Raw genomic sequence first — 15,650 nt, 5'->3', positions numbered from 1 at the left:
TTTATTGAATGCACACACCTAATTTTCATCTGTTTTCTTTTTTGCCATCATTTAAGTTATAATCCTATCAAACCATTTAAAAAAAAAGTCCCAATCTGAAAGAAAGCAGTAAATGACCTTCCTTAAGACCATTTCAGTAATAGTCTCTACATCCAAACTGAGAATCAAACTAGGATTTTTTTGATTAGTGCTGTTTCACTAAATACTACGCCTTGGATGCCAATTGTCCTTTTTATTCTCTTTAAAACTTGGCATCATCTATTCGTTTCAAATCAGAAGAACAGTCTCTGTTAACTACCTGTCCAACTTCATGTAACAACTCTTCTGTCACATAAGTCGGATCTTGTTCTATTAACATACCCAGAACTCTGCAAAACTGACCTTTTTTTCATTAACACATCCCCTGCACTTACATCCTTGTTAAATTAGTTTGGCTGTGTGTTGATGGGGCGACAACATTAGTCAGCTGGATGCCCTGACCCAGTCAGTCGCATACCCACTGACTCGGCACTTGTCAGCTGAGGCTGCCCTCAGATCCCCCCTCCTCAGATTCTGGCCTGTTAACCCCTATGAAATTACATCTGAGTCTTGCGCCCTGTCAGTGACTTTGGAAATGTCATCACATAAGACATGAATTTCCCCTTGAGAGTTTGTTTTTCAATCACCTGATATGGTTTTGTGGTGAACAGATTCTAGAGAGAAACAGATAACCTGAAATCTTTGATTTTATTTGAGAGCTCCTGGAGAGTTTTCCATTAAAGTTTTAGGGTATGATTGTATTTCTGGGCCTGACAGTGGCCCAGATTCGTGACATTGCTGGCTTGCTGATAGCCTGTGAAAGGATAAAGGCTCGTGTACCCGCCTTTGAGCTTTATGGACAGGTGAAATTTGTAGAGGCATGGCTAGCATCGTCAGACAAACCTTCCTAGAGTGTTAGTATAGCTTGATTGATTTCACTGGTACACATAAACAACAGCTTTTCTTTGATGCCCCAGTTGCAAAATGCAAGTAATACAGCCTAGTTTTTCAAAAGAAAGGAAACACACGTTAAAATTTTTTCTTACTAGTGTGTCTCAGGAGAGGACATTATGATCACTTTTTAGCTAGTATATGTGCTCAGTGTATGGCACCGGCACAGACTCTTTAGTCTTATCAGCTGCTTATGCTAGCTAGTAATAGTGTTTTCTCACAGTACTGTGTAAGTCCTTCATGCCATGTCAGATAAAGCAGAGGCCCATCAATTATGTCTGGCTTAGTGGTCTACAATGAGATTAGAGCAACCTTTGACTACCAGGGGTTAGAAGGCTGTAGATTAAAATAGTTTGGCTTACTTTTTTGGCACGGAGACGTCAGAAAGAGAGAGAGTTGGTTGAAGCAAGAGTCAAATTTAAACCCAGGACGTGCTGCTACTTGACCTTGTTGCAATTCTAGTGTTGGATTTGGTAGCTTAAGTTGGTCCCATGATGGTTCTTGTGTCATAAACCTTTGTGCAATATGTTTCACAATATGTCCTTTGAGCACACATGATTGATTAGGTTTGTGATATGCCAGAATAACATTTCTAGTGGGAATTAAGTTTGTGCAAAATTAAAAGCAGTCAAATACTTTTAGTTTTGAGCTTTGGGCAGTAAGTTTGTCTGCCCTCCCAGTCACCTAGGAAAATAGGCGATCTCTGGTCAGATACACCACTCTACTAATAATGTCTAGTTGGATAGCCTTTGATTCCCATGGAGAAAAGAATTCTTGGCATATGCCCACTAGATAACCTCTTGTTTGAGATGTGTTCTGAGCTCGGAGAGAGTTGTAGCTCTTTAATTTAACTGGAATCTCAGTGTGCCTTGTCCGTTCCTTTTCCCAAGAATCCGAGTAAGGGAACGATTGTCCAGGGATGAAACTGTCCAGAGGCCCCCAGACTGGAGTCCAGACAGGCACCAGGCTAACAGACACCGTACTCAGGGGAACACTGCTCAATATACGCCGCAGCGCTCAGAACCCACCCAGCAAAGGACTGTTCCCCAGCCTCAGCCCAGCCCAGGCCACCATCCTGCCCACAGCCAGACAGCCTATCCTCCCTCTGCTCCTGAGTACCAACACTCTGGCCCTTCTGTGGACTCTCAGCCCTATTTTGCCAGCCCTGCCCCAGCGGCCACTGCCAAACTTCCTGCACCCCCTGAGGTACAACCACGAAGGAGAGTGAGTGCTGACCAAATCAATGCCACCCACAGGGAGACAAGATTGGAGGCGAGGCAGGCCCTGAAAGAAGAGGCCCATACAGAGGGCCTGCTTAAGAGCAGGAAAGCTGTGTTGCCCTCAGAGATCCGCCGAAGAGAAAGGAGTGTGGATGATACTCATAGGGGCCGGCATGAAGACATGGACTGGCAGAACCGCAGCCCTGAATGGAGGAGAATGAGTAGGGGCGAGGAAGACTGGGATAGGGTGAGGCCGAGGGAGAGAGGGAGGGAGAGAAATGTCGAGAGGATCAGAGAAAGAGGGAGGGATCATCTCTCTAGCCAGGAGGAGAGAGTATTCAGATCTATGCAGCCTTCCCACACCTCTGTACGCCAGCAGCCCAGGCAACATCAATCCGCAGAGCCTGTGTACCATCAAGAGCCCCAAGTTGTGCAGCAAGAGCCTCAAACACACCATCAGTGTGAACCCAGAAAGACACAACATAGTGCTCAAATTCAACAACATCCTCAAAGGCAGCATCAGTATGACCTCTCGAGACAGCCACAAAGACAACAAAAACAGCAGGAGTATGAGCTCCAAAGACAAGAGCCTCCAAGCCAGCAGCAAGACTCTCATAGAAAACAAGAGCCCCAACTAGACCAGGACTTTGAGCCTCAGAGGCAGCCGCAGGGTCCCTCTGGGCACCAGAGGTCTGACTCTGCTGTCTACCTCCAAAAGGGCTCCTCTCTGCCTCAGGCCAAACAAAGAAGCATGGAGATAAGTGGTGGACCCAAACTCAAAATACGAACCCGCTCCATGTCAGATATAGGTATAAGCCAGCATTCTGCCATGTATCATATGGAGAGGGCAGCAGCCAGCAGAGAGACATCGAGGGCCGTCCCTCCATCAGGGATGGCTAATGGGGAGAGCACCCTGGACACCAGGGTGTCAGTAGCACAGCTGCGACACTCTTATCTGGAGAATGCCAACCGGAAACCTGAGCTGTAGGTCCACTGGCATGGGCTCTGTGTTGCATCACTAAATAACTCTAACTCTGCATTAGTAAGCTGCTGCAAATAAAGAATCTAATGATCCAAGAAAATATGATAAAATGTCATTCTGTGGCATGGAATGTGTCAAGGTGCTTATGATATCTACCACGTTTATTGTAGTGTCTGCAGTTTTTCTTTTTTAAACAAGCTTATTAAATTGTGCAAGTTACCGTCAGTTCTTGCAAGTTACCCTTGGAAAACTGTCTGCTGCTGCATGTTAACACTGGACAATGGCTCTTAGCAGTTAGGTTGTGCTCAGTGTGTGCCAATATCAGTGTGTGAGACCCTGCTTTTCTAACTCGAGTGCAGTTTCTGGTAAACTGCTAAAGTACTAAAACAACATCCAAACCAACCATCAATAATAGCTTTCTTACTTCTACTTTTCCTTTTTGTTGTCCTCGTCAATCTTTCTAAATCTATTCACCACTCGAAAAGTGAGACTCCTAAAATAGATCTGCCAGCAATCGAGGTAGATCCGGCTAGCAGCAGTGATCGGGACAGGGGTGCTCGGAGGCCTCGGCGCTACATCACTCCTGGAGACAGTCGCATGTCGGAGAGGTTTAGGACTCAGCCCATCACCTCTGCGGAGCGGCTAGAGTCAGATAGGTACAGGAGGGGCTCTCTGTAGCGATCTGCAGGAGCTCTTCAGAATCATTTTATTTACAAAGAACAATGCACTGAATAGGATGACAGAGCATGGTTCTAGGTTGGCATGATGATATCGAGTGTTTCCTCAAATTAGAAAATGTAGTCTAATTGCTGATGCTTGATGTGTATTAATGTTGTTTGCAGGTCTCGTCTAAGCCCATCACAGCTACAGGAGGCCGAAGGTAAATTCAGTCTATTGCAGAATTCTTTATAATTTATTTTAGAGACATTTTTCCAGAAATGTAAATACAGTTGAAGCCATGTAACATAATTGTTCTCTCTTTTTTAATTAGACGAAGAAAAACTGGATGAGAGAGCCAAGATGAGTGTGGCTGCCAAGAGGTCTCTCTTCAGGGTACACTTCCTACTTTATGTACATTTCAGTCATCGGGACAGATGATTAAAATTGTATATTTTGAAAACTAAATCTCAAATTAAGCTTGAGCTTCGTTGAGATTTACAGCAGACAGTGGTGTTTGTGAATTTCAGGTGCAATATATAATAACTTTAAGTTAACTGGGCATAGCTAGACCAACTCACAAATGCAAAATAGTCTGGAGTAGTGTTGTGTCACTGGTGAATGAGTCAGCTCCTTTAAGTTAGCAGTTAGAGTTGGCTCTTGTCTGAGTGCCTCTGGACACAGTTGTATAAACCTACAACCAATCAGAGCAACCAAATGTGGCCAGCAGGGCCAGTTGGTAAATTAAACTTTGACAAAATCCTGTCAAAAGAATGGCAAACGTCTTTATTATCAACAAAAGCCTAATGTTAGCCCGTAACAAAAAGGTTACGTTAGCTACCAGCTAGCTTGCTAGCACTGGCTGCAGCAAGCTGGTTTCCCCAAACCTTCATGTTAGCTAGTTAATGCCTGTGTTAATGAATCACTGACTTCAAACCTAATTTTTAATATTAAACAGGTTTCAAGACGACTTTACCAAAACGAGTCACACCTAATTAAATTTTATGTGGTGTCATTTTAGGCAAAGCAGCAATAAACTACAAAATTACAATGGAAGTTTGGTGCAATGTTAGGCAGCCCTGCTGAACAAAACAAAATCATTTGTCATGGATTTTCTTAGACAATTTAGTTCATGGATTATATATGTGTCAAACTCTTTACAGTTTGATGGTGAAGTCTCCAGCTTCATGTTCTGAATTGTGATTTCAGTAACATTGAAGGTAAAAACAATGCTACGCGATATGAGAGATAAATTTGTCTGCTTAGAGGCGCTGCTTTACTCAAAAAGGAGCAGGGGCATGACGCATGGGGAAAGTACCCAGATCTATTAGCCTAGCGGTTCTGATTGGCCCGTCATGGGCCAGGTTGGCTGAAATTCTGTTTGAACAGGAGGGGGACCAGACGCATCTGCCAGAGCAAATAAAACATGAGCTTGCAGATTAGTGTGGTTCCCAGGCTAAACTGGGTGTTCATAGACATTCAAATTGATATTTTTTCTTTTTCACTTCAAATATCACTGTTATGGCCTCACCTTTACTAAACCAAAATGCTGACATTTTCTTTACAAATTCTTCTAGGAGCTGGAAAGGACGTCAGAGGGGGGTGTTCCCAAACCGCGCTCTCGAAACGCTGCCGTAGAAAGGCGTCTGAGAAGAGTTCAGGATCGCTCACACACACAACCCGTCACCAACAAGGAGGTGGTCAATGCTTCAAGGTAGATCTTGGATTTTGCTTCTATAGCTACATTTTGCATCATACAGTTTGAAGAGAATATACAATTGGCCTGTCTTTTTCTTTTCTTTTTCTTTCCATCTTCTTTATTATCCTCATTATTTTACCTGTTCTTGTCTGTCATTTTCTATTCCGCTGCTATCGTTTCATTCTGTCTCCTCTTTGGTGCATCTTCAGACATCTCTGGAAACAAGTCTTGTTAATTTTTCCTCTCCCCTCCTTTTCAGTGACTGTATTTTTTTTCTTGGCCTTGCATTATCTGCATTTCATACTTTTATAGCTATACCTCCTTTTCTCCACTTTTAAGTGATCCTGCCACATCGTCACAACCTCTGGGCATCCACACTAATGTAACTTGTGTCCCCAGCCCCACTGTAATCAGCACCAGTGTGACCAGCATCAGGTATAGCTGAGCCGGGCTGCTTACTTATATGTGCTTTGTATCAATATGTGTGTGCATGTGTTGTTTATTTACTTAAATAACATGTATCTATGCTTCTTTTTTTTTTCTTTTTTTACCCCTGTAGGGTATATGTGGCTATGTTACTTCAACCTATAAAATATCTTTATTGCATGAAAATCATCTAAGTTGCAGTGATTTTCAGGATATCAGTTTAATGAAAGCTTTACAGTAGCTGGAACTCTTTGGGTTTAGAAATGACCATGAATGGGGGCAATTTTAATGAATTTGAATCTAGTATTGAATCCAATTAGTGAATCCAATTCTTTTTGTTTTTTGCACATTCCTTTTTTTGTAAAAGCTAAAAAAAAATCAGAAAGATATTTGCTAGACTTTGAGCTTAATTAAAGCCAAGTATTATACCAAGTGGATTAATTTTGATTACTGTAGAGATGACTTTGCAATTAAGCTAAAAACAAATCTATCATCTATACTTTATGACTCTACCACAAAGGAAACTGTTTCATTGCACAATGTATATACATTGATGAAGGCTTCACACCAAAACGCATCAGCAGTTTGTCAAGAACACATTGGAGTTTATTTTTGTTGTTGTTTTTTGACAGAAGCCCCCCAGTTTCCTCATATGAACTTAGTTTGTTATTTGTACTGATTCTGAATAAAGTGAATGTGCCACCATTACATTTTACTCTTCATCTCCCTCTCCTGGTTGTAGTGCTGATCTGCTCATCCAGCTCATCTTACCTTCTTATTTCTGCCCCCTCATGTACTACTTCTTAGCTGTGTGCACCTTATAGGGGAAGGAAGTCTGTGTTTGCACAATAACTTATTTATCACTTTCCATGCACAGTTTCCAAACATTCCCTCTTGTGGTGTTTCTCACATGCAGGTCACAAATGTCAGTTACATATTGCATGGAAAGGGCAGAGGTTGAGGCCAGTTAAAGCCCTCTGCATGTCTGGGTTCACATGTCCTGCAGTTTGTTTACTGACCCCAGTTTAACTTAGCACATTGCTGTGAGATTGCCATATCCCCTGCAACTATCCAAGTGCATTATATGATTATGTGGCATATGTGTGCTGATGTATTTGTGTCTCTGTTGCTGTGCCTGTAATCTGACACAGTTGTAACAATTATTTTACCTGCTAACTGGTATTTGCATGCATGTTCAATTCTTTGATATTTAGCAGATGAGTACAATATTTTCTGAGGGCTTAAGACTGCATGTTTAGAAACAACTTCAGATGTTTTGTTTGAGTGGAGAGGTTACAGTTATTTCATTTAAAACTGATAGTATCAAGCTTTTGATAAAATACTCAAATATTTTCTAGTCATCCAGATCATAGGATATATAAAAGTAATGTTATCCTCTATTACAATTTAGAAACCCCATATTCTAAATTATCAAATTTCTGCCTTGTGGATGCAGGGATGGTGATGATGATGTGTGTTTTTAGTGGTTGGACAAGATCTTTTATCACCAATAAAAATAACAGTATCTTCAGACATTTCTAATCATGTTTGTTTAAGGCATAAGCACTTCCCAGTCCACAAGATGAGCTTTCACCCATTCCTCATCCACTGTGATCTCCCTCTCACTACCCAGCATCCAGGCCTCCTCCCAGCCAGGCTCAGGAGTCCAGGATCAGGAGACGGAGACCCAGGAGCACCAGAAACCAGCTCAAGCTCCCAGTGCTGGGGTGGAGGGAGATGACCTGGAGGCTCTCTCCAACGAGCCTGACCTGTCCACCCTCAGCTTGACCGAGAAGATGGCCCTCTTCAACCGCCTCGCTCAGGCTACGGGCAAGACAGCGGAGGGGGCCAGAGGAGACAGCCGCCAGCGCAGGGCCAACGCCCGGTTTCAGACTCAACCCATTACCCAGGGAGAGGTGGAGCAGGTAAAAAAAGGTTTTACCTCATGCAATGTTTTTTTTTTTCAAAATGTGACCAAGAAATGTTGAAGGAAGGTTTTGTAAAATAAAAGACACTAACAACAGTCAATAATGATAAGGGAGTGCAGCTTCTCAAACATATTAGGTCAGTAGATTTCAGTTTCAGTATATGATGAAGTTTTAAGGAGGGAAAAAGGTCACAAAAACATTTATTAGCAGGCCAAATGTTAGAGGTGCGGAGACCAGTGTGAAATGTTTGCTAAATAATTAACACAAAACTATACCAAGAATAGTCTAAAGTGCCAAAGCAGCCCAGTAGAACTATTGTGCATTATATATGAAGTGAAATTAACTATTCTGAATCTTTAGGATTATTTTAATGTATGACCGTCTTAGAGTAAAAAGACCTAAAGCAAAAGACCATTAATTTCAGGGTCACTTACAGTGCAGTGCTCCAGTTTCCATTGGTGCGTGATGGATCTCTGTGCAGCTGAATGACTCTCAGATACGACAAAATGAACAGAGGTCACAGGGTTTATTCTGCTTTTGCTTTTTACTACAAATGCCTCTAGATGTCACAAATGACCAACAATTCACATGGAACCTCAGAAATACTGTATATAAGGAAACCATTTTGTCAGTGGATATGCACAACGGCACAATATAGTGTTTGTTTAATCATAAAGAATCATCCTGCTTTAAGGAATATATTTGATCTCATTTTGTGGCTGATTATGATGTTGTTGATGGGATGCTTTCCCATCTGCATTGCCAAAACATCAACCGATGCGTCACCACCTTACACGGAAATACTGTAGTCTGTGCAGAAGTTGGGAAATTTGCATCCCATATGCCACGATTCCCGAGAAACATGTTTAAACACTGGGTGAAGTACAGTGCACAAATAAGTTAAGAATTGTTATTCCTCAGCTAATCTATATGCACTGAAACACTGTCCCAAGAAACACAGTGTCAGATGCTTCGTAAAAGGTTGACTTCACCTCCTACCAATTCTCAACAGTGAGTCATAGTCAATCACTGGTGTCCACACAGGAAGCTGAGCCGCCGGTAACCTCTGCGGTGTGTAACGGTGACTTAGAGGCCAATCAAGGAGAACATGTAAGACCCCTGCTGCTTGTGCAGAGCTTCTTGTTGGTTGCTTTGATTGATTTGCTTGGTCCCGCTAGTGACCAGTGTTGTCTTGTCGTGCTAAACAGTAGCCGGGCTGAGTTTAATAATGTCCATAAATGCAATCCAGTGTGTTTTTTTTTTAAGTTTGAAATGATCTTGCTTTGTCATGAGGAATTGATTTGAAAGTTTAGGGCGCCTTGTTTATTCTCCATGGCTCCTCATTTTTGGATGGTAGCAGCTTCTGTGACATGCTTGTTCATTGCATAACAAGCATGGGATTATTTGACAGCAAATGGTGCATGCTAGTTTATTCACGTGTCCTCCCAAACCGAATAAACTAGCATAAAACGAATGCTTGTCCGGGGAATAATAATACTGTGTGCAGAAATGTGTGAGGTTCAATACAAGGCCTTGCAACCGAAATCAATTGACATTAGTCTGGTGTAGAGTCTAACCCTCTCTGCCAGAGCTGTTGGAAGTAGAGATGAGTCACATTTCAATATACAAAACACTAATATTGATGCCAATAGTGATACAAATTTAATGTTCTGTTCTGGCCTTTAATGCTGTATTAAAGGTAAGTAATATCGTTTCCTGAATTTATTTTCCATTTCCAGTTGAGTTAAATGAACAATAAATGACTCCTCCTGCTTGACATTAAATATATTAGAGTTCTATCATTGTCTTGGAGTCACATCACTGTTTAAGTCATTTTTAATGTCACATGATCAGTACAGTGGTATTTATCATCTGATTTTGTGACTATCATCCAGCTCTAGTTTATAGTTAGGTACTGTTCCTCAGGGACAAAGGGGTAAATCGACAGTAGCATGTTAACAGGAGTAAGCATTGCCACATCAATTGGGAAATACTGCAGACAGACACCACATGGACACCAGTGACAGTCCCATGCATTATATAAATCAAATGATATGTCGCTTTACAAGCAAATATGACCTGAAATAAAATGAAAACGTTAACCTGCCCCAGGCTGGATGAATGCCATTGTGTTATAATTATTTATGAATGACAGAGCTTAGATGTTTTACAACTGTCAGAATGAACTGCTGTAAATGAGGGGAAATCTTTTGTCTCATTTATTCAGTTGTGTTGGTCTGTGCTTCCTGCTGCCATTTTGTGAATGACAAAGTTGCACATTTAATCCATCCCTTCTCCGTATCAATCCCTTCAGCTCTCCTTGTCATTCTATCCATCCCGACTTTCTGACATGATTGATGCTGTTCCTGCAGCTGAAAAATGCCGGTGAGATCAAACTGGAGCCCCTGACTGCCTCCCTGGTCCGCTCTGTGGCAGCAGTCACCTCCCAAGCCTCAGTCACAGCGGTAACCATCGCGCCAGGCGGCAGCGGCGATGATGTCGGTCTCCGTCCAGGGAAGTCCACCGCCATCCCCTACATCCCTGCCCAACAGCAGGCTTCCAGCACCACAAGCAGCCACCAGGAGAGGGCGTTGAGGTATTTCTCCATGACCCAGAGCGGGGACCCAGGCCACCCCGAGCCTGAGCGCAACTCCTCCCCTCTCCTCCCTGAGAGCCGAGAGAGAGTGGGGGCTCCTCTTGCTCCCGCTGGATCTGCTGGTCACAGGCAGCAGGGGGAGGCAGTGGAGGAGGGCTGGAGAGAGCGTCAGGAGAAGGAGGTTAGGGGGAGACAACAGGGAGGAGCCAGAGAAGAGAGCGAAGACAGCAGCAGTAAGGGAAAGCTGCACTCCCCCGACAGGGACCGGGACGGCAGGCAGCGGCAGCAGCATCCCCAGCCTCAGCACTCTGCCGAGCCCTCTTTGTGGAAGGGCGAGTCAGAGCCTCTGCCAAGCTGGAGAGCCACAGACAGAGACTCCCAGGAGAGTAGGGAGGGAGCAGAGGGAGGAGGAAGAGGACGAGGAGGCTACCTGAGAGAGGCAGCTCACAGTTCCTCCACACAGGAGCAGGAGAGGAGCAGCGGCCGGAGCCAGGCTGGTATTTCAGGTAGGAGGCTTCTCCCTTGACTTACACAGGAAAGCGATGGAGAGGAGTGGGGGAAAGACTAATAAAGATATGCAAATAGCTGAGGGTAAAAGGAAATACGTGGGAAGAGAAATGAAAACAGAATGGACATAAAGAAAAGGAAGGGAGAAAGGGAGTGACAAAAAAGGGAGGAAGCAATGTCTAGGGAAGGAGCTGTTCTCATTATCCTCATTTTCTTATGCAGTGTACTCCCACGCACAATTTCTTTCTGCCGCCTGCACACACACTTGTCCCAGCTGGGGGTATTTGATTTGGCTGAAACAGAGAGCGAGGGAGTGTGTGAAGGAGAGGCAGACGTCTGAGGCTGCATCTAATTAGCATATTTTTCCATGCATTTGCCTCGTGGCTCTCTTTGTCCAGAAAGAGGAAGTCCTTTCCTGACATGCTGTTTGTCAGCTAAAAGACATCAAAGATTTTTTAGAGCTAACTGTGTGTGCTCGCTGTCATGGCCTATCATAGGGCTGTGGTCCCCGCGCAGCATATTATGCCTGTGGCTTAGCCGTGCACATGCTGCAGTGTAATGGGCCTGACCTGTTTTTAGGTGCTAATACAGAATGTGTCCGGGGGTGGTCTTTTCCCATGCATGCACACAAACAGCACACAGAAAGATGAAAGCACTCAGTGAGAGAGTGCAGAACAATTGGCCAGCACTTACATGAAGCAGGTAGAGGACAGGGAGGACACAATGGAAGCCCTGTCTGCAGGCTATACTCTCATTTAGTTCTGCATGGGTAGATCTTTACTAAAGTATAGTCTATTATACTATACAATCATGAGGTTTGAAGGACTTTCACTAATTCCCTGAGAACTTACCACTACATGCTTAACACCAACTCTTACCCTGACCTCAACAAAAGACACATTTTAAGCCATTGAGATGTAGTGGTTTTTGAGAAATGAGTCTCCGTTTATGGTAATCAAACAATAACATGTTGTCACTTCTGCTGCATCCAACTCTTAACTTTATGGGGACTCCCCTGTAGATTAGGGGTTAAGACACTGACTATATACCACGACATCCCCAATTCTTATCCATCTATCATTTCCTGTCATCTCTCCACTCTTGTTATCAAGTAATATAATAGAAATAATAGAAATAAATGTTGAATTTTGAGGCATCCGTGTATGAGCTAACTAACAAACTAAAGGTGGCAAATTCTTTCCTGTGATGTGTTGAGTTTCAACCTGCTGCAAGTAAATTGTAAAGGTCCTAAGGTGTATACAAACTGTTCTTGATTGGCATCCTTTGACTCTCATTTTAGTTTGGTTGTACCTTTTAGGTTGGGATAACTTGTACCTTTAAGATTGTCCGGAGCAAACTCTCAATTTTGCGTCCAATAGCACCAAACCTCTAAATGTTAAAAACCTCTAAGAGTTTGAATCAGTCAAAATCACTGGCAACACCTGTGCATGTGCATGTGCAGAGCCATTAAACCTCAGTGAAATGAACAGAAAACAGTATTTGCCTGGTAGGACATCAACTGAACAAGAGCCAGCATTAATAATTAATTATGTACACCTCAGTCAGTTTCAGATTTTGCTTTTGCAATACAATGATGAAAAAAAAATGTAATGTGCTTTACTGAATAAAATATTAATTTTAATACATCATTCCTCTAAAGGAGAAAAAAGTTCTAATAATTTTGCCAAGTAAAGGTAATTTTACAAATGATTTAATCTCAGACATTGTACCTGCATGATTATATACTGTATACTTTTCTTTCAGACTTGCCGGATCATCCAGCGCCACTGAGGCCACTGATAGCTAAAGTTTCCTCCAGGACGGTGTCTCACGTTTCAAGCAGCCAGCAGCAGCAAACCAACATCCAGCCTCCTCAAACTCTTCCTAAACCCTTCACACAGCAGCCTCCTCCAACCCAACTTAAACCTCAATCCGACATCCAGGTCCAGCCGTACTCCCAGCCCACCCAGCCGCCGCCAACGTACCCCAAACCTTTCACCAAGTCCCCACAAACCCAGACCAAACCTCAGGGATTCGTTCAGCCTCTCCCTAAGCCTTACCCGCAGACAGCCCTCGAGCCTCACCCCAAACCCCAGGTGCCTCCACAGACACCACCCAAACCCCAGTCCTTCCCCCAGGCGCTGGTCAAGTCCCAGTCCCTGCCCCTGGACCACAGCGAGGACTTCAGCAGGCACAGTGTCAGTTCTGGAGATCTGCTGTCGCCCACAGAGTCTGGGGAGCTACTGTCTGACGGCATGTCCAGCAAACAGATGTCCATCAGGGAGAGGTGAGTGAAGGTTTGAGAGTGATAGATGTTAAAGACACATTACTAGTTAAGTTTGTGAGGCCAACTGACTTGGTAACTATAATACCAATTCAATATTATTTCCAAAATAATTAATAATTTTAAACAGGTGTAGTTTTCTGATAAGTCTGTTATTATATCTCACTGGGTGACCACATTTGGACAGTGTAAAGCAGCTCTGGAATGTGTAATGTGTAATTTCTATGCAAGGTAACCATCTGTGTGAGGACACTACTCTAGAGGTCCGTCTGTATTTTTTTGTTGTACTAACTGACTTTTGAATTAAATACAGAACAGGTTATAGTTTCAGTTTCAGTTTTTATGCTCATCCATTCTCTCCTCTATGCTCTCTTTGTCTCTCCCTCAGTTGTTTTTTTTAACTTGTATCAGTGCTCTGGCTTGTGCAGTGTGTGTTTGTTGGGAGGATAAATAGAGAGAAAGACACTGGGCATACTAATGAGGTGTGGAGAACACACGTTAACGTTTGACGTTCCGCAAAACATTGTCAATATAAAAATGGTTTGAGGTGCTAAAAAAATGTATGAAAAGCTTTGATGTAAAAACAACCTCATTGATAAATGTCCAATTTTGGAACCCGTCAAACATCTAAGAGCAAATAAAGAGCCACAATTTTGCACAGATGTTCAGCAGTCGTGCAAGGTATGAGAGACATTGTAGCACAGACAAACCAACCAGTTATTCTCGTCGGGTGTCATTTGATACACACACCTATTGCTATCACAGAGGCTCTCACTCGGCTTTAAATTGTCAAATGGAAACCAGGTCTCCAATAATAGCCTGTTAAGAAAAACAAAGCTGCAGACACAAGGCACACTTTGAATCCATTCACAAAGGATTTACACATTCCGAGTTGTCAGCACAGATCAGACACTGATAGCGATTTTTTGCTAGCCAGGTCAAAAGCCAGTGCCTCATAAATTTACAGTGTTTGACAGAATCAGGGAGAAGTCACTGTAAGCATGTCCTTGCAGCATACAGGTTTGTTCCACCCTACTACATTAATGGTGGTGAGAGATTCATTTTTAGCAACACTGTGTTTCTCCTCCCAGCCAGCAGAGAGCTGTGTAGACGGGACAAATCCTCGGAGATTTAGCAGATTCCTCCTAATGCCCTCATTTCTGCCCTGTCAACATTCAAGCTGCAGAGATGATGACATACTTTCTGTTACCCCCACCCTCCATTGCTTTATACACCCTTTTTAAGTCACGTTTTCTGTCTGCACAGCAGAAATCTCTGACCTCGTTTTTCATCCTTGAAGGATTTCTTTTGTCGTTTATGGAAATTATCATCATCATCAACATCATGATGATGATGAACATCACCCTGTAATCGAAAACAGTATTGTAGTGCAGAATTTAAACCTCTGAAAATCCGGTTATCCCACTTTTTTCACCTGAAGTTGCTTTAAGGTTGGAAAAACATCTTTTGTTTTAGCTTAGCTTAGTTTATTAGACATTATGAGACAGATGGCATTTCAATAAATAATACACAACTACAGAAATGTCAAGGATGAGATTCAATTTAACGCAGCAGCACAAGCGAATGTAGTAAAAATAAAATAAAATAAGATAGCAAAAATATATACAACAAATAGATGTGTATATACAGTATTTCACAAAAGTGAGTACAACCCTAACATTTTTGTAGATATTTGATTTTATCTTTTCATGTGACAACACTGAAGAAATGACACTTTGCTACAATGTAAAGTAGTGAGTGTACAGCTTGTATAACAGTGTGAATTTGCTGTCCCCTCAAAATAACACATCACGCAGCCATTAATGTCTAAACCGCTGGCAACAAAAGTGAGTCCACCCCTAAGTGAAAATGTCCAAATTAGCCATTTTTCTTCCTCGTTGTCATGTGACTCGTTAGTGTTACAAGGTCTCAGGTGTGAATGGGGAGCAAGTGTGTTCAATTTGGTGTTATCGCTCTCACACTCCCTCATACTGGTCACTGGAAGTTCAACATGGCACCTCATGGCTCTCTGAGGATCTGAAAAAAAGAATGGTTGCTCGTCATAAAGAGGGCCTAGGCTATAAGAAGATTGCTATTGTTTGTTAGCGGTGTACTGTACTTACTTTTGTGAGAATCTGTACATGCGCAATAGATGTATTATATACATATGTGTATACAATATGATGTTTTCACTGAGTGACCCAGTGCTACATGCTCCCAAACTCAGCCCAGCATACAGTATTTTGTATCTTGTGAATCTTTGAAACAGAATGTGTGTTTGAGCAATGATTGGCTGCGCAACACGAGTTTGTGATGTGTTGATGTGTAATCAAGAACAAATTGTATAAATCAGTTTGGTTATCAGCCTGTTTTTCATTATGT

General features: G+C 42.7%; 1 protein-coding gene across 13 annotated transcripts in view; it reads left to right on the top strand.

Annotated features, from left to right (window-relative positions):
- LOC119901736 (supervillin-like) overlaps positions 1-15,650 on the top strand; it is a 51,616-nt gene that overhangs the window by 16,497 nt on the left and 19,469 nt on the right. For 8 of the 13 annotated variants that reach the window (XM_038717370.1, XM_038717365.1, XM_038717363.1 and 5 more), the window contains exons 7-16: positions 1,860-3,173; positions 3,657-3,827; positions 4,014-4,051; positions 4,163-4,224; positions 5,406-5,542; positions 5,867-5,962; positions 7,587-7,878; positions 8,926-8,991; positions 10,254-10,983; positions 12,749-13,271. In XM_038717370.1, coding sequence (XP_038573298.1) covers positions 1,860-3,173; positions 3,657-3,827; positions 4,014-4,051; positions 4,163-4,224; positions 5,406-5,542; positions 5,867-5,962; positions 7,587-7,878; positions 8,926-8,991; positions 10,254-10,983; positions 12,749-13,271 — 3,429 coding nt within the window. The remainder of the gene's footprint in view (positions 1-1,859; positions 3,174-3,656; positions 3,828-4,013; positions 4,052-4,162; positions 4,225-5,405; positions 5,543-5,866; positions 5,963-7,586; positions 7,879-8,925; positions 8,992-10,253; positions 10,984-12,748; positions 13,272-15,650) is intronic. The other 5 variants (XM_038717373.1, XM_038717368.1, XM_038717364.1 and 2 more) reach the window with 4 other exon arrangements.

The sequence above is a fragment of the Micropterus salmoides genome, unplaced genomic scaffold, assembly GCF_014851395.1.
Source record: "Micropterus salmoides isolate LMB-PRFRI ecotype aquatic unplaced genomic scaffold, ASM1485139v1 Ms_hic_scaffold_14, whole genome shotgun sequence".
Classification (NCBI taxonomy): domain Eukaryota; kingdom Metazoa; phylum Chordata; class Actinopteri; order Centrarchiformes; family Centrarchidae; genus Micropterus; species Micropterus salmoides.
The sequence above is the reverse complement of the archived record's forward strand: the minus strand, read 5'-3'. Positions and strand labels throughout refer to the sequence as shown.